The sequence below is a fragment of the Papaver somniferum genome, chromosome 5, assembly GCF_003573695.1.
Source record: "Papaver somniferum cultivar HN1 chromosome 5, ASM357369v1, whole genome shotgun sequence".
Lineage (NCBI taxonomy): Eukaryota > Viridiplantae > Streptophyta > Magnoliopsida > Ranunculales > Papaveraceae > Papaver > Papaver somniferum.
In genome coordinates, this window is record NC_039362.1 from 206649138 (window position 1) to 206675718 (window position 26581).

Below are 26581 nucleotides of genomic sequence, written 5' to 3' on the forward strand. Positions count from 1 at the left end.
TAGGAGGTGCTCAAACACCAACCTTTAGCTTGGTCGAATCCAACCATGGGAGACATATTTGGCAGGGTCGATCGGGCATGCATGTAGACGACATGCTGGTGTAGGCGCCTATACCTCACTGTCTCATGAAGGTGCAATCTAGACCACTGAATTTGTCAGGCAAAGAGGAATGGCTGAGATTGATTTGCGACAGAAATCTCATGCCGCAAAGGCCGCGCGTCATGCCTACTTTGGGCGCGCGTTTCGAGACGACCAAGCCTGGTCGGTCTTGAACGATCAGTCAGGCGTGCAGATGGCGGGCTGGTGTACACGTATGTACCTTATTGTCCCATAGAAACGTGATCTAAGACACTCAATTTGTCCGGCGAAGTTGATTGGTCGAGATTGGTTCGCAATTGGGAAGTGTGACCACGCCTAGTTTGGGCGTGCGAATCGAGGCAACCATACATGGTATGTCTTGGCCGACCGGGTGTGGAGATAGGTGGGCCCACAGTGATCGTGTTGATACTCACCGGGACTGCTTAGTCTATTCCTGGACCCTCTATTCGAGCAGGAGAAAATGGACGCTCGTGATCGATTTGCGACACAAAACCCTAATCAGGATTTTTGGACGGCCACGTGTTAGCTAGTTTGGCTAACCGAAAATACATGTTATATACCTCATCTGGAGATGCCGATTGTGTGGGGCACTTATTAGGCCGGTGCTGAGTGCGGTGGTATGTGTCCGACCATCTCAGGGTTAATCTAAGCCATCCAACCATGCTGGTGAAGTTGGATGGTCGTGATCAATTTTAGGTTTTTAGTGGACTTTTCTGCGACCCTCAATTCTCCACGCTGACCCAACTTTGGACAATCGTATATTGCAATCTGGTCAGGTTAGGGAAGAGTCGGTCATGCAGGTAGGAAGAAGGTCCGCCGGTGTACAGGACAAGCTTTGCCTAACCGGTCATCGGATAATCTACGTCGTCCAACCATGCTGGTAAAGTTGGACGGTCATGATGAATTTGAGACTGCCGTAGGCGGTCTTTTGCGCACGAGCTTTTCCAAGCTTCTCCACACCAGTCTGGATATCCCATTGGGCTGGCGTTTGGTGATTATTTTGTTAGGCGTGACTTTGCACCTTTGTGGCCGACTTGCGTGGTCGTGATTATTTCCAAGACTGACGTAGACAGTCCAGATGCTCGATCGGGTTAGTATAACACTCCGATAATTGCACCCTGTGCGGGTATTTCATATATGCTTCATTATTAACGCTTGGAGATTCATGTTGCTCTGCTGAGAGCAACACTCAGTCTCATGCCACGCCAATAATGAGAGTGGAGCAGTACAGAAAATACAAGGATGGTCATGCATTAATTGATAATGCTATAAGTTTATAGTGAGGAAGTATTCACCATTTTATCAGTGGATTTATCCTTTGCATGATGTTAGTGCATAATTTCGGCCTTTACAATTTTAGCCTTTAATGAAAATCCACCATCAACACTAGGTAAATTAGCGAGGTGAAGAAGTATTCATCACTTATCAGTGGCTTTATACTTTACAGGATGTCAGTGCATAAATTTGGTTTTACAATTTTAGCCCTGAACTAAAATCCACCATCAACAACTGGTAACAAAGATGTCATAAACACCTCACCGGTCTCCAGTATGTACTGTAAAATAAGGACTTCTTTGTACTTCACACATATACTAGTCTGAAGTTGAAGCAATAAGTGATTTATATTCCAACCACAACTCCATCCAGGACTAACACACCCAAATCCAATAAGGCGATGAACTCCAAGTAGCTCCATGAAGGTCAACAGATAACCACTAACATTTCTCATATTCTTGTAATTCAGGTGCACTGCCAAACTCGTTTTTTTTTCTTGTCACTTGTAGTATCAAACTACACCAGAGAATATCAACTTGTTGCGCCATTTCATTAACAAACTCACAAACCTCTAGACTGCCATCACTTGTAACATTCGGGAATACATTCCCACTGTATCTAACTATCAACTTTAACCCATTAAGAACAAACATACATGGAGCAAGATTCTAGGCAGAATTCGGTACTCCTATGAATAAACTCTACCAACTTTCCTCTATCAAATACCCTTCCAGTAAAAACCAGGATATCATAGGAACAATCTTCATTACTTGTACACATAATATCTGACCCTAAATCCATCATTCTAGTGTACTTATGGGAAATATGAATTAAGGTCAACATGAAGCATCAAAAACTGTCGAATGAGAACTCCACTGTATGGTAACATGCTGCCATATTTTCTCAAACAATTTGCAAGCATCAATAATGTCACCACTTTTAACCAGCGAAAATGAATTCCACGTCTCAAAAAACAATTGTAATCCATACCCCAGTTTTATAATCACCCGATAAACAAAATTTATATAGATTTTAAGCAATAACATCAATCGATTAAAAACTAGCACAACAGAAGCAGGTATACCCACAGAGAATTTTGAACTAATGCTCACATAATAAGAACACCTCCTGAACACTTTAAATTCTCTTCCCCGATCAAATACCAGTCGAGTATAATTGTCAAGTGAGATAGACTCATAAAAGTATTCATAGATATTTAAATGAAGAGATATGTTAGAGCATAGCTCGGTCCACCTCGCATGCGTTGCTATCTCAAGCATGTTTGTCAACATTAGTTATCAAGACTATGAGTCTTGATTTCTAGCCTATATATCTAAGTATCGGACTAGGATAGGAAAAGTGTAGTTAAGCTCAAGGACTTCATGGCGATTCATCATACAATGACGAAGATCTATGCAAGGAACCGTGGAACTTTATCAACAAAAAGGTATGTGGAGACTTGAACTTATCTATCACTCAAAAGTCTATCTATTTTATCTCCTACTTCTTATGAGAAAAAAGTCGTATGCTATATAGACTAGATCATACACACTTGACATTTCGAGTTACACATTCATTGCTTATCTTTTATCTAGAAATCGTGTGTTGGTAAAGCGTTTCTCTTTGATCAAGTTTATCTTCACCTAGTGACGAAAATCATGAAAGTTTCAATCACTTTGAGAATTGCTCTGACGTGAATCGGCCTGTGAATAACATCTACATAGAGTCCTCTGAGAATGTCTCAATGATTGAAATGAGAGTTTAGATTACATAACTATGTATTCCTTGAACCGAAGTTTTCGAACTTTGTTGATCAAGAAAAATCGGGAGGATTGTGGAATTGGCTTACAAAGTCCGCGAACCCAGTCCGTGAACTGTCGAAAGTTCTCGACCGAGAATTTCTGCTGGATTTTTCAAAACTCGTTTGTGTGCTTAGTCCGTGAACTCAGTCCGCGAACTGGCGGAAGTTATCGAACCGAGAATTTCTGCTGAGTTTGGAAAACTCAACCGATTAACTTAAGTCCGCGAACTTGTTTATGAACTTAAGAGGTTATGATCTAAAGATGTGCTCTGAATAAGAAACATTAAATTATTAAGGAATGCTTTATGCAAACCGTGGCTATAATGTTCATGAGCCGATTCAATCGAATCGAATCATCTTTGTTTCAATTGTGTCTTGTGTAGTTACATAAGATCTCATAGAAATTGAACAACTCTCTAACTAATTCATTTGAGTCAATTGAACTAGTTATGGTGAAGAAGAACAAGGTTAATACGAAATGATCATATGGTTGACCATTTGGGTTACTATGTTTAACCAACATGAACCTACACGTTTGGGCATGGTTTTCACGAACCCAGTAAACGTTTACCCAAGTGTGTGTGACAAGCTAAGTTTTCGATCTAATGGTTGAGAAATATTAGCTTGAATCTAAATCAGGTTTTCATCTACTGAATAAGGATTGCTTTGTAACTAAGGCAAAACCTTGATTTTAAGGATATACAAAGGAGACTTCTAGCGTTGACAAAACCTAATCCACACACGTCTGTGTGCTACTAGTGCGCTCGCTAGAGTCGATCTCCATTAACCTTTGATTTTCTTCTCTAAAATCAGGTTAACGACTTAAATACTTCATTGGAATTATGAAGCCAGACCGATACTACTTTATTGTAGTTGTGTGATCTGATCTTGCATCTTCTATCGTACGAGTACAATCGATTAATTGGCTTGAGATCGTGAGAGTTTTCTGATAGGCAAGATAAAGAAGTCACAAACATCTTCGTCTCACTGTTTGTGATTCCTCGACAATACGCTTGTGTAGTCAGAAAGGATTGTAGAGAGGTGATTGATTAATCTAGGTTGTTCTTCGGGAATATAAGGTCGGATTATCAATTGGTCCATGTTCACCTTGATTTTATATCTTAAGACGGAACAAAACCTAGGGTTTATCTGTGGGAGACAGATTTATCCTTTGATAGACTTTTCTGTGTGAGACAAATCTTTTTATTATCAAGTCTGTGATTTTGGGTTACAACAACTCTTGGTTGTGGGTGAGATCAGCTAAGGGAATCAAGTGCGCAGTATCTTGCTGGCATCAGAGGCGTAGGAGTACAACTGTACCTTGTATCAGTGGGAGATTGATAGGGGTTCAACTATAGTCCAGTCTGAAGTTATCTTGGAGTAGGCTAGTGTCTGTAGCGGCTTAATACAATGTGTATTCAATCTGGACTAGGTCCCGAGGTTTTTCTGCATTTGCGGTTTCCTCGTTAACAAAATTTCTGGTGTCTGTGTTATTTCTTTTACGCATTATATTTTATATAACTGAAATAATACAGGTTGTGCGTTCGTGATCATCAATTGGAAATCCAACCTTTGGTTGTTGATTGATATTGATTGATCCTTGGACATTGGTCTTTGGTACCGTCCAAGTTATTCCTTGTATTTGATAAAGACTCGCTATTGTTTTTAGCTTGAGTAAAAATCAAATCAAGATATAGATATTAACTCCTTGAGATACTTTTATCTAGATTGAATCTGACTGTCTAGTTGATTCTCTAGCAACGTATTTAGGAGTTAGTCCATACAGATTGCTAAGAGAAATATTGGGTGGTGTTGTTAGACCCCCGCTTTTTCAATTGATATCAGAGCAGGCAAACACGTTTAAGACCTAATAAGTGTGTGTTTGTAGCGATCTGACTCTATGGACAGAGGTGATATCTCTATTAACGTACCACCAGTCTTCGATGGCTCCAATTACTTGTGGTGGAAAATTGCTATGCGAGCTTTTATTCAATCGCGTGATTTTCAATCATTGGTATATGTGGTGAATGGGTATGATGCGCCCGTTGTTGCAGCTGGAACGGAACTGTTCCCAAGAATATTGGTGAATATAATGTTGCCGAGATTCTTGCTGCAAAGCAGAATTCTGAAGGGTTAAATTCTATCATACATGGAATTGCCCCAAGTCTTCAACACCATATGTCTAATTGCACTAGGTCTAAAGATGCTTGGGATATCTTAGAAACCGTATTTGAAGGAAACACCAGTGAAAAGGAAGCTAGGCTTCAAAACCTTAATTCCGATTGGGAGAACCTTCGAATGACAGATGAAGAAACATTTGATGAGTTCAATAACAAAGTATCTGAAATTGTTAATGCATCTTTTGCATTGGGTAAGACTATTCCTGAAAAGGATATTGTGATGAAAATTCTCAGATCACTGTCATCTAGATACGAGTCTAAGAAGCATGCCATCGTTGAAGGAAATAACCTAAATAATCTTTCTAGAAACACCTTGGTTGGGAAGCTAAAAATCTTTGATCATGAGCATACATCCAAAGTCGGTAAGGATGTTGCCTTTAAAGCACGGAAGAGCACTAAATTACTTTCCAAAGGTAAAAGTGTTCATGTCTCTGAGGATGATCAGTCTGAGAATGATTTTTCAGATGAAGACCTTGACAAGTCGGTCTCCTTGATCACAAGACAGTTTAGGGATCTTCTGTTGAAGAGAAGTAAACGGTTTTCAAGAGACAAACCTAGGTCATCAAACAAACCTCACGGTCGCATACCTCCTAAAAATAGGGATGCTGACGAGGCTGATGACGAGGACATGCCTCAGTGCTTTAAGTGTAAAGGTTTTGGCCATTTTGCTAATGAATGCCCAAATCATAGAAAATACACTGGGAATAAAGGTCTAGCTGTAACACTTGATGAAATGTCTGAAACCTATGATTCCGATGAAGATAGGAAATCAAGTGTAGGGCTCCTTGGTGAAAACATCGATTTTGATACTTGTAGCAATACATATATCAACCTCAATTGGTTCGGAGAAGAAGGAAACCCAATCAGGATGGAAGATTTTCTAACTGGAAACCCTGTCAGTAATGTTCCAGGATCTAATGTATGTCTAGTTGCTTGCACATTTCAGATGACTGAATACTATCCAAGTTCGACGTGCTCGTTTTGCTCGATGAAGGGACACGAACTATCAAGGTTTTACAAATACAAGCACCAAACAAGGCACGCCAGCAAACTCCAAAGAAGAGCAGATCGATTAGCAAGAAAGCTGAAACTTGCTTAGAAGACCGCCGAGGTATGTAGGATCTTATATTCGTCTAAGAATTTGGTTTCCAGGGATAGAGTAAGACCATTTGAAAAGAAAGTATGGTCGAATCTTTTTGATAGACAGAAGTCTGAAGATTCCTCTCTTGAGGAAAATGGTGGAAAAATTGTTGTTCACCACAGCACAAACTAATTGTGTTGTTTGGGAAATCTTGTATCATTTACCTGTTCAAAAGAGACAAGATCATGAACGTATAGGCTTTAGAGCGTCCACAGTGGTGCGAGTATAACCAAAGACTAAAAAAAAAGACCAAATTTGGGTTTAGTCCGTCATGTAGCGTAGTGGGAAAAGAGTATATTTGGCCGCGCGTTGATAAACATTACGCATGGGATCAGGCGTTGGTAAAGATAACGCCCGAGTGGGGCGTTGGTATAGTATACGCTTCAGAAACAAAACAAAAAAATGGGGCGGAGGTATAAAGCCCGCCCCATGCAAGTTTCATAAATTGTGAAGTTGAAAATGGAGTGGGGCGTTAAGTATATGAACGCCCCATTTCGCGCGTTAAGTTTATGAACGCCCTATCGGGCGTACATTTAACCAACGCCCCGTTTCAGGCGTACATTATATCAACTCCCCTTGTGTAACGGACATTATATCAACGCCCCATGAATGGCGGAGATTATATCAACGCCCGACTATATTTGGATTTGGTCTTGATCGCAGACCAAATTTGGTCTGGATTTTACTCTTTGATCAAATTTTGATCGATGGTCCATCCCACTATGCCAGCCCACTCGACTGAAAATTTGGGTTTACTCGTCCATTGCAGTTGCTCTTAGGAAAGAAGTGTTTTCTTAGGTTTGTTGTTTTCTGTCTATCAAAGAAAGGGTTAATATCGATAATTCTACTCTTCATAGGGTTTGGAGTTGAACAACCACGAACCTGTTTATAGGTTTCGAACCCTACATTCCTTTTTCCTCCTTGATATCCTTTATATCTCAAGACTGCTTACGAGATTGTGAATTCCATCCACAAAAATCAGTTGGTATAACTGTTCTCTAAGCATTGTGTCTATGGAGAGAAAAGATGTCAATATGATTGTTAAGCCATAAATCAAGGAAAAAGAGAAATCTCCTGGTTCTAGGTCCTTGAAAAGAAAGAGGACAAGAAAACCAAGGGCTGTGCCTTGTAACTCTCAGAAGTTTTCCGATGTTCTTGATGAGTTGAAGGAAGTAAGAAAGGAGATTCGTGAAATAAAGACTTTTGTGTCAAAGTTCTTAGAAATTCAGAGAGCCCTGGTACGACACAATCAGCCAAGATAGTTCGTTGATATAAACTCCTATCTTCGCGAACCGTATGTTTCAATGGTTGTTGACAACAAGGAGTTCGGGAATGATGCTGAATTTCTCAAAGGCATTGTCGCCTAGGATGTCTTCTTTTTGGATTAGTTGGAAGAATAACTAGTGCTTTGAATAACAATGATTGTGACTACACATAGCTATTTTTGTTTTTATCTTCTTCTGTTATTTTTTAGGTTTATTGGTTTTAAATTCTAAAAATATTTGGAGGATGATGTTATTGCAGTATTTTAATGGTTTGATATATTGCAATATTTTTAAGGATATATATTATTTGCATCTGTGAACTTGAAGGTCCCATATTGCGGTCAAAAGTAAAGTCGTTCATGAATTAGTATTTGTATTGATGGAAGGACGAATGGACTTTTGACAATTACAAAAGTTATGCCTATGCAGTCATGTATTTGATGGAAAATAGGATAAAATCTTTTGTTTGACTGAGATAAAGTCTATTATATCGTTATGATGGAAAACAGAATAGATCCTTATATGTTATCCACGGCATTGATATTCATTGATCCATTTTATTATGTTTTACCGTGAAGGCTCCATTATGTGTCTTATGTTAAGCACGATACAACTAAGTCGATTTTTCTTATTGGCTTGTTGGTTGTTCCATAAGATGCTATATGTTGAGCATTAGGAACTAAATTAATCAACTAGTTTGGTTATTTAGTTTGTACTCCATAAGTTTTCTTTGTTATGTTGAGTACATATACGGTTAAGGTTGTCATTTTCTATGATGAACTTAATAATTGAATTGATTACTTCGGTGATTAGTTTGGTTATTGGTATTCCAATTGGGTTAATTATAGGTTTTTTGTAATTGGTCTAGTTGAGTTTTCATATATTCCACAAATTCTTGTGTTGAGTATATGAACGGCTATACTAATCATGTTCTATTGGTTGATATAGTCGCATATTCCGTAAGGTTTTCCTTATGTTGAGTATGTGAACGATTAAGTTAGTCGTCTCCATATGATTACCTTAGTCGTAGCTCCGTAAGTTTATTTATGTTGAGTATCTTCAATTAAATTGATCACTTTTGTGGTTTGATTTAATTGTGTATTCCAATTAAATTAATCATGGGTTTACTTGTGGTTAATTTGGTTGAGTTTTGGATATTCTCATGGTTTTTGGTATCCAATAAAAAATCCTCCTTTTCTTTCGAAATTAAGGTCGCTCTTGTTGTTCTTTCGGGAATGACATCAAATGGGGGAGAGTTCTTTTGAACTTGTGCTTAATGGTAATATTTTGCGGGGAGTGCGGCTGTGGAATTTTATACGGGTTATCTTGTATCTTAAAACTCCTTGATGAATGCATTTAGCTTCGGCTTTATGATTGCATCTAAATTAAGTTGGAATGTATTTTTTCTTTTAGTCTATGAAATGTCTCTTGTGGAAATTTCATTATGATCCCGTTCTTGTACCTTTGCCAATTTTATTGACAAAAAGGGGGACAAATATTGTAGTTCACACTACAAATACATATGGTTTTCGGATCATTGTGTAAGGGGGGAGTGGTTTCCATGATCGAGATGGAGTATTGACTAAGGGGGAGTGATATATATCACCATAGTATTATTGTTAAAGTCATGATACAATTGGACTTTGATGTTACATAATAGTACTATGACATTGTATAATAATGATCGAGAATCTCGATTTCTATCATTTTTATAGCTACGGATCTTCAACAACAGTGATGCTTAACTTACAACCTTTGGGATCATTGGAGTACTTGGAAGGACAAAGATTACAGGGAACGTTGAAGATTAGACTATGGAATAGGAGCCATTAAAGTTTATCTTTTTTGTATTCCAAATGTATTAATAGTTTTGTCACTAAAATTGACAAAGGGGGGGATTGTTAGAGCATAGCTCGGTCAACCTCGCATGCGTTGCTATCTCAAGCATGTTTGTCAATATTAGTGATCAAAACTATGAGTCTTGATTTCTAGCCTACATAGATAAGTCTCAGACTAAGATAGGAAAAGTGTAGTTAAGCTCAAGGACTTCATGGCGATTCATCATACAACGACGAAGATATATACAAGGAACCGTGGAACTTCATCAACAAAAAGGTATGTGGAGACTTGAACTTATCTATCACTCAAAAGTCTATCTATTCTATCTCCTACTTATATGAGACAAAATTCGTATGCTATATAGACTAGATCATACACAATTGACATTTCGAGCTGAGCATTCATTGCTTATCTTTTATCTCGAAATCGTGTGTTGGTAAAGTGTTTCGCTTTGATCAAGTTTATCTTCACCTAGTGACGAAAGTCATGAAAGTTTCAATCACTTTGAGAATTACTCTGACGTGAATCGGTCTATGAATAACGGCTACATAGCGTCCACTGAGAATGTCTCAATGATTGAAATGAGAGTTTAGATTACATAACCATGTATTCCTTTAACCGAAGTTTTCGAACTTTGTTGATCAAGAGAAATCGGGAGGATTGTGGAATTGGCTTAACAAGCCTGCGAACTGTCGGAAGTTCTCGACCGAGAATTTCTGCTGGATTTTCCAAAACTCGTTTGTGTGCTTAGTCCGCGAACTGGCGGAAGTTCTCGAACCGAGAATTTCTGCTGAGTTTGGAAAACTCAACCGATTAACTTAAGTCCGCGAACTTGTTTATGAACTTAAGAGGTTATGATCTAAAGATGTGCTCTGAACAAGAAACATTAAATTATTAAGGAATGCTTTATGCAAACCGTGGCTATAATGTTCATGAGCCGATTCAATCGAATCGAATCATCTTTGTTTCAATTGTGTCTTGTGTAGTTACATAAGATCTCATAGCAATTGAACAACTCTCTAACTAGTTCAAATGAGTCAATTGAACTAGTTATGGTGAAGAAGAACAAGGTTAATATGAAATGCTCATATGGTTGACCTTTTGGGTTACTATGTTGAACCAACATGAACGTACATGTTTGGGAATGGTTTTCACGATTCTAGTAAACGTTTACCCAAGTGTGTGTGACAAGCTAAGTTTTCGATCTAACAGTTGAGAAATATTAGCTTGAATCTAAATCAGGTTTTCATCTAACGGTGAATAAGGATTGCTTTGTAACTAAGGCAAAACCCTGATTTGAAGGCTATATAAAAGAGACTTCTAGCATTTAGCAAACCTAATCCCCATACGTATGTGTGCTACTAGTGCGCTCGCTAGAGTCGATCTCCATTAACCTTTGATTTTCTTCTCTAAAATCAGGTTAACGACTTAAAGACTTCATTGGGATTGTGAAGCCAGACCGATACTACTTTATCGCAGTTGGGTGATCTGATCTGGCATCTTCTAGCGTACGAGTACAATCGATTGATTGGCTTGAGATCGTGAGAGTTCTCCGATAGGTAAGATAAAGAAGTCAAAAACATATTTGTCTCACTGTTTGTGAGTCCTCGACAATCCGCTTGTGTAGTCAGGAAGGATTGTAGAGAGGTGATTGATTAATCTAGGTTGTTCTTCGGGAATATAAGACCGGATTATCAATTGGTTCCTGTTCACCTTGATTTTATATCTTAAGACGGAACAAAACCTTGGGTTTATCTGTGGGAGACAAATTTATCCTTTGATAGACTTTTCTGTGTGAGACAAATCTGTTTATTATCAAGTCTGTGATTTTGGGTTACATTAACTCTTGGTTGTGGGTGAGATCAGCTAAGGGAATCAAGTGCGCAATATCCTGCTGGGATCAGAGGCGTAGGAGTACAACTGTACCTTGTATCAGTAGGAGATTGATAGGGGTTCAACTATAGTCCAGTCCGAAGTTAGCTTGGAGTAGGTTAGTGTCTGTAGCGGCTTAATACAGTGTGTATTCAATCTGGACTAGGTCCCGGGGGTTTTCTGCTTTTGCGGTTTCCTCGTTAACAAAATTTCTGGTGTCTGTGTTATTTCTTTTCCGCATTATATTTTATATAACTGAAATAATACAGGTTGTGCGTTCGTGATCATCAATTGGAAATCCAACCTTCGGTTGTTGATTGATATTGATTGATCCTTTGACATTGGTCTTTGGTACCGTCCAAGTTATTCCTTGTATTTGATAAAGACTCACTATTGTTTTTAGCTTGAGTAAAAATCAAATCAAGAGAGAGATATCAATTCCTTGAGATACTTTTATCTAGATTGAGTCTGACTGTCTAGTTGATTCTCTAGCAAAGTAGTTCGGAGTTAGTCCATACAGATTTCTAAACGAAATATTGGGTGGTGTTGTTAGACCCCCGCTTTTTCAAGATATACCTTGGCAATTCTGATTGTGTGCAAAAATAATTGAGCCGAGTTAGATTCAGTAATAGGATCCAGAATTTTAACACAAAATTTCTGATTTCCCGTGTTGCAATTCCTCACTTCATAATTTACAATTCCTTTACTTTGGTCGCAATAGAATCCCTGGAGCTTAGCTAAATGAATGGTGGTATGTATGTTCCCACTTAACCCAAACAAAATATGATGAGTAAGAGTCTTTTTCATAAGTACCTTGTTGTTGGTAACAATCAAGATCCCTTGGACTTTAAACTTCTCATAACACATCTCCACAGTTGATAATGGAACTGTTCTGTTAAAATGCATCACATATTGAGCTTTCTCAAACTGAAGACAAACATCTTTAATCAATTCTGGCCAAATAGAGAAGGGTTTACCCTCTTGATAATCTAAAAAACATGTTTCCATCTTCTCTTCTAAGTCGAATCGAAGAGAAATTAAATTGACCACTTGAGAATCATTTCCCTCAGATTTACGAATTTCAACTGCAGAACTAGCTTCAAAAACATTGGAGAAATGAATTTCAGGTTTAGATTTGTATTTACCTTCATCTGTTGCACTAGGAGTTGAAGATTTTTGAAAGAAATTTTCTTCTGAAATCGAATCAATTAGAGTTCCTTCAAGTTTGTCATCAATTACTTTCTCAATCAGCGTCGATTTCATTAGCACATACCCAACTAATTCAAAGCTTTTTGCCGAGTTAAATTTCTCGTTCTGATCAACAGATTCACTCATCCAACACTCCAATAATAGAAGGTTCATTACTTTTGTAGTTAAATAATCCTTCCATCTAGCTAAAAACTCAGGAGATGGTTTATTGTTTCCATCACCCAATACTATTGATATCTCGCTAGACATAATTCTAATAGTTCAACTCTAATTGATAATTCTTCAATTTCTGTTAGGGTTCTCATATTTGCAGCCGCAGAATCGACTGCTCTGATACCACTTGTAGTGAACCCACTACAAATTGGATTATAAGGAACAGTTTGGATCTCTAAGGATAGAGATGATTTGGGATAGATAGAGGAATATAGAGGATTAGGAGAAGAATTAGACGAATTAAAGGGGTAATAAGAAGACATTGTTACAGATAGAAGTTGCAGAAGGATTTTAGAAAGAAGGTAAGGTTTACATTTTTCATTAGCTAATTCTCAAAGGCATACAGTCCATATATAAGCTGGACGACATACTATTATCGTGCATAACACGAGCCCGTCCACGTGGCATTCTAAGACTACTAACGACACCCTTAACCACCATGGACCCTCCCCCACCCACCCACCCCGTAGGGTCATGAAAAACATGTTCTCATCTGGAGCATTATTCAAGTAGTAAACTTCTTGATCATGTCAAGCAAGTTTTTGAAACATTCTGAATTTTCAAGAAACTACAATGACTAATCTTGTTAGTAATCACAGACATTGTTTTCAAGAAACAATAACAATAGAGAAATAAATCAATCACATTGTAAAAAAACTTAAACTCACTGCACTACCTCTAAGATATTCTCTAAGATATTCAGAATGGTGGTGACTTTAAATCCCAGCTGAGACTTGCAAAGAAAAGCGTTTAGCCCCACATACGTTACAAAGCATAACTACACTAAAAATGATATGTATATAAGTAGTTCTTCGCTCTTTCTAAAGATTTACGCAGCCGTGTGGTAAGCACAAAGCGAACTATTCTTTCATATTTTACTAAAGAATACCGTGTGCTTGCCAGATATATGCGGCATGCGCCTATTTTTGGATGGTTTCTCTTCTTTTAGAGGAACCCAACAATGTTTAAATCCAAATATTTTGTTTCTTTTTGAATCTATCTCCCCAACCTTGGGATAGGGTATTCCGCCGGAATTCCACTCCTAGACTTTATGCCCATTATGTGGTTCAGCCAATGAGGACTTAGATCGCGTACTTTTTCATTATGCTTTTGCAAGGGCAGCATCATCGTTTGGAATATCCCTTCAGGTGTTCCAAATCTTCTCATGAAACAATGGTGATTTACATTGGATTTCTTCTTGGCTCACCAGTCAACTATTTACTGTATTTTGTGGTCCTCTGGCATCTACAGAAAGCTCGTTGCAGTGCTCTGTTTGATCACCTTGTACAAACCCATCCATAACAATAACCCACATAATTAAAATTTGTGCTTATCTCTATTTACTCATCCGAGTCCACTCTTAGAGCTCTGAATCACAAATCATACTTAACCATTTCCGGCTTTGTTACCTTTGTAGTCCATAGACTTCGATAAATATTCAATTGCGTTGTGGTTTTCCAGATGCTTTTATTCCTAAAAGTTCTCATATTTCACGCCTTGTGGAAATCATTTATTACACAAACAAACGATTCTATGCAGCAAATTCTCATAACATGAGATTCTAGTGCACATTTCATTGTCAGAAAAGCACGAGTGTCCCCAAGCTTGAAGCCATTAGGCATTACACAAAGGACTTGAAAATCTCTGATATGGATGTGTGGAAGAAGTCCCATTCTATGGCTCATTTCTATTTCTGCGATAGAAATGAAACTGGTGTATACACACACTGGGCAGTTAGGTTGGGTTGGATACAACCATGGGAACTCGACACCTCCGCATAGGGCGAGCTACGAAGTCAAACTACAGATCCTGATGCTGATTAATGGGATTTCAATAATAGCAGTATCTGAAAAAGCGGGGGTCTAACAACACTACCCAATATTTCTCATAGCAATCTGTATGGACTAACTCTGAAACACTTAGTATAGAATCAACTAGACAGTCAGACTCAATCTAGATAAAAGTATCTCAAGGAGTTAATATCTCTCTCTTGTTTTGATTCGCTCAAGATAATAGAAATCAACGAGTCTATAATCAAACAAAAGGAATAACTTGGACGGTACCAAAGACCAATGTCCAAGGATCAATCAATATCAATCAACAACCAAAGGTCGGATTTCCAATTGATTGATTCAAACGCACAACCTGTATTATTTCAATTATATAAACAAATGTAATGCGGAAATAGAAATAACACAGACACCAGAATTTTGTTAATGAGGAAACCACAAATGCAGAAAAAACTCGGGACCTAGTCCAGATTGAATACACACTGTATTAAGCAGCTACAGGCACTAGCCTACTCCAAGCTAACTTCGGACTGGACTATAGTTGAACCCCAATCAGTCTCCCACTGATCCAAGGTACAGTTATACTCCCTACGTCTTGTTCCCAGCAGGATACTGCGCACTTGATTCCCTTAGCTGATCTCACCCACAACTAAGAGTTTCTACGACCCAAAGTCGCAGGATTTAACAATAAACAAATCTGTCTCACACAGACAAGTCTATCAAAGGATCAATCCGTCTCCCACAGAAAAACCCTAAAAGTTTTTTGTTCCGTCTTTTGATAATAATCAAGGTGAACATGAACCAATTGATAATCCGGTCTTATATTCCCGAAGAACAGCCTAGATTAATCAATTACCTCACAACAATCTTAATCGTATGGTAGCGAAACAAGATGTCGTGGAATCACAAACGATGAGACGAAGGTGTTTGTGATTACTTTTTATATCTTGCCTATCGGAGAACTCTCACGATCTCAATCCAATCAATATGATTGTACTGTTACGATATAAGATGCAAGATCAGATCACACAACTACGATAAAAGTAGTATCAGTCTGGATTCACAATGCCAATGAAGTCTTTAAGTCATTAACCCGGTTTTAGAAGAAGAAAACCAAAGGTTAAAGGAGAAACGACTCTAGCACGCAAAGTAGTATCACACGTAAGGTGTGGGGATTAGTTTTTCACAATACTCTATGTCTCCTTTATATAGCCTTTCAATTCTGGGTTTTGCCTTAGTTACAAAGAAATCAATATTCACCGTTAGATGAAAACCCAATTTAGATTCAAGCTAATATTTCTCAACCGTTAGATCGAAAACTTAGCTTGTCATACACAAATGACTGTACGCTTCAAGGTTTGTTAACCGCACCCAAATGTGTACATTGTTGTTTCAACAATAGTCTACCCAAAGAGGTTAACCATATGAACGTTTCATACCAACCATGTTCTTCTTCACCATAACTAGTTCAGTTGACTCAAATGAACTAGTTAAGAGAGTTGTTCAATTGCAAGGAAATCTTATGTAACTACACAAGACACAATTGAAGCAAAGATGATTTGATTCACTCGAATAGGTTCATGAACATTAATAGCCACGGTTTGCAAATGCATTCCTCAGTCTTTTAAGATTAAGTTCAGAAATCATCTTTAGATATATAACTTTACCAAGTTCGCAGACTAGGTTCGCGGACTTAAGACACCGAATAAAGTTTACAAACTCCAGCAGAAATTCTCGGGTTCGAGAACTACGTCGGTTCGCGGACTGGGTTCGCGGACTTGGCTCACGTAAGTAGTTTGTCAACTCCAACAGAAATTCTCGGGTTTGAGAACTTCGGCAGTTCGCGGACTGAGTTCGCGGACTTGGCACTTGCCAATTTTCCGGTTCTCTTGATCAACAAAGTTCGAAAACTTCGGTTCAAGGAATCCATTGGTTATGTAATCTAAACTCTCATTTAAATCATTGAAACATTCTTAGAGGACGTTACATAGTTTTTACACTATTTCTCGTCAAAGCAATTTTCAAAGTGATTGAAACATTCATGACTTTCGTCACTAGGTAAAGATAAACTTGGTCGAAGCGAAAAGCTTACCAACACATATTTCGAGATATATATAGGCGAGGTATACTCGGCTCGAAATACCAAATGTGTATGATCTAGTATATATATATATATATATATAGCATACGACTTTTGTCTCAAAGAGTATGAGATAGAATAGAGATACTTTTGAGTGACAGATAAGTTCAAGTCTCCACATACCTTTTTGTCGAGAAGTTCCACCGGTTTCATGAGTAGATATTCTACTTGTATGATGAATCGCCATGAAGTCCTTGAGCTCAACTACACTTACTATCCTAGTCCGAGACTTAGGTATAAGAGACTAGAAATCAAGACTTATAGTTTTGATCACTAACATTGACAAACATGCTTGAGATAGCAACGCATGCGAGTTTGACCGAGCAGTCTCTAACATTGTCCCCCTTTGTCAATTTTAGTGACAAAACTATTAATACATATGGAATACAAAAAAGATAATGAAACTTTAGTAGCTCCTATTCCACATGTATAATCTTCAACATTCCTCGAAATCTTCGTCACTTCCAAGTACTCCAATGATCCCAAAGGTTGTAAGTTTAGCACCACCATTGTTGAAGAACCGTAGCTATAATAATGAGAAAGCATCGGTCTCAATCATTTTTATACAGTGTCATAGTATTATTACACAGTATCAAAGTTCAATTGTATCACAACTTCAACAATAATACTATGGTGATATGTATCACTCCCCCTTAGTCAATACTCCATCTCACATGAAAATCACTCCCCCTTACACAATGATCCGAAAACCATATGTATTTGTAGTGTGAACGACATATTAATTCTCCCCCCTTTTTGTCAATAAAATTGGCAAAGGTACAAGAACGGGATCATAATGAAATTTCCGTAAGAGACATTTCATGACTGAGAGAAACAAATACACATCATCTTATTTAGATGCAATCATATAGCCGAAGCTAACAACAATCATCAAGGAGTTTAAAGATACAAGATAACCCCTAAAAAATTCCACAGCCGCACACCCCGCAAGATATGACCATTAAGCACAAGTTCAAAAGAACTCTCCCCCATTTGATGTCATTCCCGAAAGAACAACAACGAGCGACCTTAATTTCAAGAGATACGAAGGATTTTTATTGGACACCAAAATCATGAGAATGATTTTTATATCCAAAACTCAATCAAATTATTCACAAGTAAACCCATAATAATTTAATCGAAAAACATAATCAAATTAACCACAAGAGTGATTAATTTAATTCATTGTGCTCAACATAAGTAAACTTACGGAGCAACGACTAAGTTAACCATACAAGAGAGTGATTGGCTTAATCGTTCACGTACTCAACACAAGAGAACTTGTGGAGTAATAACTAAATAACCAAGAAGATGATTAATTTAGTTCTAAATGCTCTACATAACATACCTTATGGAACAACCAACCAAGCTAATCAAAAATAATTAACTTAGTTGTATCGTGCTCAACATAAGACACATCACGGAGCCTCACGGTAATACAAAAAGATGGATCAATGAAGATCAATACCGTGGTATACTCAAGGACTCATTCTTTTGCACAAGCACGTACAATAGCAATAATCCTTGGATACAAAAGATTTTAACCTATCTTCCGTCAAAGATTGACAATATAGGCTTAACTTTTGTATATGTCAAAAGTCTATTCATCCTTAAATCAATACATGAATACCGATACTTTTGACAAAATATGGGACAACATAGTTCATGGACGTAAACACCAAAATCCCATAACAAGTTGCAATATAACAAATCAAAAAGATTAACTATTGCAAAACATCATCCTCCAAATAGTTTTAGAATTTAAAACCAAAAACCTAAAAACAAGAAGATAAAAATAATAGCTATGTGTGGTCACAATCATCGCTATTCAAAGCACTAGTTATTCTTCCAACTAAACCAAAAATAAGACATACTATGCAACAATAGTAATGCAACAAGATAAATGAAAACAGACTCCAATACACTTTTTGAACACGAACTAAGATCATATGGACGGTTCAAGAACTACACGAGTCATGGGGTCTTTGAGCTTGTGAAAGACAGCATTCATTGCAACATCGAAGTGGTGATTCTCTTTGCGAAGATCATTGATGCATGACTTTATGAGACCAAGGTCAGTAGTAACCTTTTCCAACTCAGTTTTCAAAGCATCAAGATTTTTCAGAGTAGCAATGAGCTCTTGTTTTGCTTCTCCAAAGTACTTAAAAAAGTCGTGAACAACTTCAGCAGAAATCATATCATCCTTTTCAGCATCCTCGTGGACATAGGAAAAGTAACATGAAGCATTGGGATGATCTTCATCTACAAGAGTTCTTTTCTTCTTAGACTCGACAACAACTTATTTGTCAAGGAATCCTCTTGTGAAACCACCATAGCAAGATGAAGAAGAAGACATACTTGATAACCCAGAAACCAACCTAGAGTATGTGTACGTGACTTTAGAAAATCATAAGTTGGTATACAAGGGTCTATTAGAGAAGAGATTCTAGGGTTTTCTTAACAGTTGACTCGTGCCAGAACATGAGTATCCGTTCGAGTACAACATGACCTAGAAAAAGAAGCCCAACAAAAATAATAAAAACACGGCCTTTAAAGAAAAACACTTTTGAACCTGGATGTAGCAAGAACCAAGATTCAATGGAGGAATTCCTAAAGAAAATGAGAAGTAACTTTAGACCAAAACAATACTCTAAGCACAACAAGTCTGCAATCGTTTCTCTATGGACGATAAGAAGATATCTCAACTTAACAGATGCGCATGCCAAAAGTATACCTAAATATCAACACATCTTACTCAACAGGGTTTTTATGAGTAATCTCTTTAAACCTTGTGATTAATTAGCACAGGTATGAGCAATATGCTCATCAAGATATTTGTGTTTGCGGCCAAGTTTCTTTTTCTTTCGAGACGAGGAAATGATCCCTTGTTATGTGAGAAATTATCATAAAACTTACTGTCATCAAAATACGAGACATAGTTTAAGTTCTTACCAGAAGAATTTTGGTTTGATGAGGAAGAAAACCTATTAAGGAATTCTTTATACCCTTCAATTATCTTCTTCAAATTATCTCTCGATTCATCAATATTTGTTCTTTCATCTGAACTTTGTTTCTCAATGGAAGCAATGTTATTTTCAGAGATCATCACACAATCTTCCTTTAGACGATGTTTATTCAGGTGTCTGTTTTGTTCTTGAGTGTTTGAGGAACTCATTGAACTCACTTTCCTGGTAACATACACAGGGTAGGTACGAAAACCGATTGGTTTAGACATACGAATGTCAGTTACACCTTTAAGAATCAAATCTAAGGTGTGTTTAAGTTGAACCAAGGAGTTTTTCTTCAACTTAGAGGTTACCTTTTGTTTCACCGAACTCTTTGTTTCACAGAAAAAACATACTTTCTGATCATCAGAATGATTAGATAGTACAGCCTTAAAACCATCGTTAGAAGATTTCCTCCCTTCATTTGATGTGCAGACTTTTTGACTGATGGTGACTTCATGCACATTCGTTTTACAAGAAGGGGTTTCTGTTTTTTGGTTCTGAGCATGAACCATCTTTTGTGACAGAAGTACTTGGTATATTAGATTGCTTTGAGCATCCTTGAATAAAGAGTTTACTCAAGCGATGTTCAATTTCCAAGGAATCTTTTCTGAGACTAGCTTCAAGAGACGTACACGATGACTGAACATCATATTTTCCTTTGGATTTGCAATCTCTTATTACACCAAGTAGAACATCGACATGATGTTTTAACCGATTAAATCTATCAGCTTGGATTCTAGTAAGGTTTAGAATCAATTGACTCTCTTCAGTTGTTTCCTGTTCAATTAAAGGGTTATCGGAAGAACACATGTCGTTGTTAGTCTGTCTCTTTCGTTTGGATGGTTTATCTAAGTACAAGATAGTAGAACCCTTCTTTTTAGAATTAGACGAGATAGAACTCTTATTTCTGGTATCGCGTTTATCAGAGATAGTACTCTTATCCATAGAGTCATGTCGCTACAAACACATACTTGTGAGGTCTTAACGTGTTTGCCTGCTCTGATACCAATTGAAAAAGCGGGGGTCTTACAACACCACCCAATATTTTGCTTAGCAATCTGTATGGACTAACTTAGAAACACTTGCTAGAGAATCAACTAGACAGTCAGACTCAATCGAGATAAAAGTATCTCAAGGAGTTAATATCTCTCTCTTTTTTTGATTCAGTCAAGCTAATAGAAATCAGCGAGTCAATAATCAAACATAAGGAATAACTTGGACGGTACCAAAGACCAATGTCCAAGGATCAATCAATATCAATCAACAACCAAAGTTTGGATTTCCAATTGATTGATTCAAACGCACAACATGTATTATTTCAATTAACTTGCGTAAATAAAAATAACACAGACACCAGAATTTTGTTAACGAGGAAACCGCAAATGCAGAAAAACCCCGAGACCTAGTCCAGATTGAATACACACTGTATTAAGTCGCTACAGACACTAGCCTACTCCAATCTAACTTCGGACTGGACTATAGTTGAACCCCAATCAGTCTCCCACTGATCCAAGGTACAGTTGTACTCCCTACGCCTCTGATCCCAGCAGGATACTGCGCACTTTATTCCCTTAGCTGATCTCACCCACAACTAAGAGTTGCTACGACCCAAAATCGCAGGCTTAAAAAAATATGACTCACACAGACAAGTCTATCAAAGGATCAATCTGTCTCCCACAGAAAAACTCTAAAAGTTTTTTGTTCCATCTTTTGATAATAATCAAGGTGAACATGAACCAATGGATAATCCGGTCTTATATTCTCGAAGAACAACCTAGATTAATCAATCACCTCACAACAATCTTAATCGTATGGTAGCGAAACAAGATATCGTGGAATCACAAACGATGAGAATAAGGTGTTTGTGATTACTTTTTATATCTTGCCTATCGGAAAACTCTCACGATCTCAAGCCAATCAATATTATTGTATTGTTACGATAGAATATGCAAGATCGGATCACACAACTAAGATAAAAGTAGTATCGGTCTGGCTTCACAATCCCAATGAAGTCTTTAAGTCGTTAACCTGGTTTTAGAAGAAGAAAACCAAAGGTTAAAGGAGAAACGACACTACCACGCAAACTAGTATCACATGTAAGGTGTGGGGATTAGTTTTTCACAATACTAGATATCTCCTTGATATAGCCTTTCAAATCATGGTTTTTCCTTAGTTACCAAGCAATCAATATTCACCATTAGATGAAAACCCGATTTAGATTCAAGCTAATATTTCTCAACCGTTAGATCGAAAACTTAGATTGTCATACACAAATGACTGCACCCAAATGTGTATATTGTTGGTTCAACAATAGTCTACCCAAAGAGGTTAACCATATTAGCGTTTCATACCAACCATGTTCTTCTTCACCATAACTAGTTCAATTGACTCAAATGAACTAGTTAAGAGAGTTGTTCAATTGCAAGGAAATCTTATGTAACTATACAAGGCACAATTGAAGCAAAGATGATTTGATTCACTCGAATCGGTTCATGAACTTTACTAGCCACGGTTTGCAAATGCATTCCTTAGTCTTTTAAGTTTAAGTTCAGAAATCATCTTTATATAATCTTCTCAAGTTCGCAGACTAGGTTCGCGGACTTAAGACACCGAATAAAGTTTACAAACTCCAGCAGAAATTCTCGGGTTCGAGAACTACGCCGCTTCACGGACTTGGCTCACGCAAGTAGTTTGTCAACTCCAACAGAAATTCTCGGATTTTAAAACTTCGGCAGTTCGCGGATTGAGTTCTCGGACTTGGCACTTGCCATTCTTCTGGTTCTATTGATCAACAAAGTTCGAAAACTTCGGTTCAAGGAATCCATTGGTTATGTAATCTAAACTCTCATTTCAATCATTGAAACATTCTTAGAGGACGTTATATAGTTGTTACACTATTTCTCGTCAAAGAAATTTTCAAAGTGATTGAAACGTTCATGACTTTCGTCACTAGGTAAAGATAAACTTGGTCGAAGCGAAAAGCTTACCAACACATATTTCGAGATATAAATAGGCGAGGTATACTCGGCTCGAAATACTAAATGTGTATGATCTAGTCTATATATAGCATACGACTTTTGTCTCAAAGAGTAAGATATAGAATAAATAGACTTTTGAGTGACAGATAAGTTCAAGTCTCTACATACCTTTTTGTCGAGAAGTTTCACCGGTTCCTTGAGTAGATATTCTACTTGTATGACGAATCACCATGAAGTCCTTGAGATCAACTACACTTATTATCCTAGTCCGAGACTTAGGTATAAGAGACTAGAAATCAAGACTTATAGTTTTGATCACTGACGTTGACAAACATGCTGGAGATAGCAACGCATGCGAGTTTGACCGAGCAGTGCTCTAACAGTATCCTCCTGATCATTCTTCGTTTGACGAAATTCTGGTGTATGTGTACTGTCAGGTGTAGGTTGTGGTGGCTCTGGTGCAGGTGGTGTATATATCATCTTGGAGATATCAAATGCTTTGAAGAGTATCCTAAAACTGATGCCCGCCAATAACAACCTAAAAATCCTTAACAATGGGGTTCCAAAATGGCATGTGGTCAGACAATGGGGACTCTGGATACTCAGGTGCAGGTGCTTTTCTTGTTCTTAATTGATGTTACCATATTTGAATTTCCTTCTTTGGTACATCTTTGCATGCATTACAAACTTGTTTCGTTGTAACACTTTTATGTTGAGGCGTTTCTTCAATTGATTTCGCAAGTTTCTGAAGAATTTCATCATAGCAAGTTTTTGAATGGTTCTAACAGTGATATTTGTCTTCATTACTCGAGTATTAACTATGTGTGACTGGAATTACATCCTTTAAAGTGGTACTTTGGTTCTAAAAATGATGATTGTTAGCAACTTTTCATTACTCGGGCATTAAATGATGTAAGTTTAGACCCATTTCCAAAGCAGCAATGCAGTGAATTGAGAGAAATTGTAGTTACTTCGTCTTGCTTGCCTAGAGGATACTGATTGACAGGAATTACTTTTAAGGTCCTCTTATGTCGACTGATAAACCACAAGGAGAGTGTATGTGCGATGCACGTCGTCAAATTTTACATGTTACAGAAATTTTTGCAGGGATACCGACCTGAAAACTTCATAACTTTCAATCACAAATGTGTGAATCGTAAAGAAGATTTAAAAAAGGGAGAAGTAGTCCAGCATTTATTTTTAGGTCCTTATTCATTTTTATAATTTCAATACACCCCTAAAATAACTTGCATATGTAATAGAAGCTCTTTTCGATCTAACGGATGACATATAAATGGAAATGATATTTGATGGCTGTCATAGATAGTTCACACGGAAATATTTTTCGGAAGTTAATCAGATCTGACGGCTAAATTTTAAATCAGGAAAATCTAATGGCTAGGAAGAGTGGAGCTAAGATTCTTTTACTCTCATTAAAGGGGGAGATTTTAAACTGTCTCGTAGTTCTAAGAATCTTAGAATTCGAATAAATAAACAGATAGTTGTACAAAGCAATACGGCAAGCGGAAGCATTCAGCGGAAATCAACCTGGTGAGACAACGATATCTCTTATTTAGCTTGTCAGTCTTAGGATTTTATCAAAATAGTAGATGAATTTTATACTAAAAAAATGGTTTTCTGAGGTAAAAAGAAAAAGAGACTGTCTGGTAAATGTTTGGTGCTTTTTATTTTTTGAGATAGAAATCACAATCCTATCTAACACCATTATTTTTATTTACAGTGGTACTAGAAGAACTTTTAAAAAGATGAATAATAATTTATTAAAGTCCATACAAGATTAATGAATTTATTCTTGGCTAACTCTTAACCTAGATGGCATTGTCTCTCTCTTCAGGAACCTAATTCGCAATACTCGTCAGCGAAAGAGAGTGACTGATCCATAACGTTATACAAAATTCGTTTATTGATTTGTTGGAAAGCTCCTAAAACAAAAGGCATAGTATTGGTATCCGTTGTGAAAATGGCTAAACAAACCGTTTCAAAATCTAGTGTCACAAAATTTGCTTTATAATCTGAAATAACATAATTGGCCTTTTCAAAATGAAGTGTTATCGAAGGAAAGTTAGCGGTATCAAATTTTCTTGGTACACGGAAACAAGCTTCATAATTGTATCGTTTTCCAACATATTCAACTCTGAGCCCGTTAAAGTGTGCCTTCACCAAATCCGCGACTTTATCAAAATGACCTTTATACATCATGGATATTGGGGTACCGGAATCTATGATACAACCGCATGTTCCTTGGATTTTAAGCTCAAAAGTACCTCTTGGAAATCCTATTTTCTTGTTACCTACACTGATATCTTCTAGGTTTAAGTAATAAAGCGAAGTCTGAAATTGTTCAGGCACAACAATGGGAGTTTGGTGCACCTCTTGGCCTCCATGTCCAATTGTCGCATCTGCACCAAATCTTAAATATGTGTCCGATCCTTCGATTTTCTTGTTATACGCCTCTAAGCAGTAGGAAAATTTGCCTTGTCCATAAGCACCTAACTGGTTTAGAAAAGACCATTGTCCTGATCCTAAACCGAGTATTCCTGCAATAAGATCAGGTTTGCCATATTGGTGATTCTTACCCCAATCTTTTTCGAAATTCTGTTGGACAAGACCACAACCCATGCGTAATTGAATTCTTTCAAAGCCACCAGTATCGGAGCCTAGAGTGAATTTTTCTTCGGCGACAACACCATATGTAACTGATCCACCCGCATAGCTTGTTTTGTAAGTGCAATCACCATCTTTGGTGCACCTATCTCCGGTGCAAAGAGGGTGCGTATTACAAGGAACAATACGAAATGTAGTTGACGATTTGGCAGGATAAAGTGGCATATCTTGTTTGAAAGTTTTAGCGGCACCTTCACACTGGAGCCATGTCTGATCACTACCTGTATCAATCATTAAATAATAATTCATGAATGTTTTTTGTTCACCAGGAAACGTACCTAAACCAACCATTGCAACATAAAACGACCTTGCATCGTAAACTACGGGAAAACGTGCAGCATCAGGATTCATGGAGCGTGTTGCATTGCTCCGTAGTAGTATTTGCGACTCGATGTGTCGTGCTTTAGTTTTGGATTGTTTGACGAGTCTTTGAAGCCTGTCGTCTGGTGTTAGATGATCACCTTGATATAAAGGTGATTCTTTGGAGTCTATATGAATCATTTTGATACGAAACCTTTTCTTTGGATTAACCGCGATGACCGAGTTTAATAGTAATGAAACATGAATAGTTGTTATTAGAAAAATGAACAAAGTTCCACCCATTTTTTAGCTAATGCGAATTCTGAGACAGGGTGATGGACATATCTATATGCAATCTTTAACTTTAATAAGAAATTTTTTTCTTATTAATATGTATTAAGGCTCTTACACATATAAAAGGTCAATCAGATCTTTCAATATCAAGAATATTGAGAAAAAATCTTGTTTATTTATTGTTGCCATAATTTTGGAAAATAGCAAATCTTGTTTATTTATTGTTGTCATAATTTTGGTAAATAGCAAATCTTGTTTATTTATTTTTGTCATAATTTTGGTAAATAACAAATGGAAAAAAAAAAGTGACTGCACCATCTATCCAACCTGCAACAGCAGCAAATGGAAAAAAAAGTGACTGCACAATCTATCCAACCGGCAACAGCAGCAGCATGCAGGTGTGACTGGCTGCAGCCATGGGCACTCGGCACCTCCGTCCGCGCTACGCAGTCTAACTACAGATGATGTATGCATGACTTGATGCTGGTTATT

General features: G+C 37.4%; 1 protein-coding gene and 1 non-coding gene across 2 annotated transcripts; one reads left to right on the forward strand and one right to left on the reverse strand.

Moving 5' to 3' along the window:
- Positions 1 to 13728: 13728 nt before the first annotated feature.
- Positions 13729 to 13848, forward strand: LOC113284729. The gene has a single exon (XR_003328352.1). It is a non-coding gene; the product is annotated as a U5 spliceosomal RNA (small nuclear RNA).
- Positions 13849 to 24661: 10813 nt separating this feature from the next.
- Positions 24662 to 26098, reverse strand: LOC113280632 (aspartic proteinase nepenthesin-2-like). Its single transcript, XM_026529235.1, has one exon. It carries the CDS (start codon positions 26096 to 26098, stop codon positions 24662 to 24664), a length of 1437 nt encoding a protein of 478 aa, XP_026385020.1.
- Positions 26099 to 26581: the final 483 nt, after the last annotated feature.

What these genes read in the sequence shown, in the direction of transcription:
- LOC113280632 (XM_026529235.1), bottom strand. Translation starts at nt 26,098, where the DNA reads ATGGGTGGAACTTTGTTCATTTTTCTAATAACAACTATTCATGTTTCA.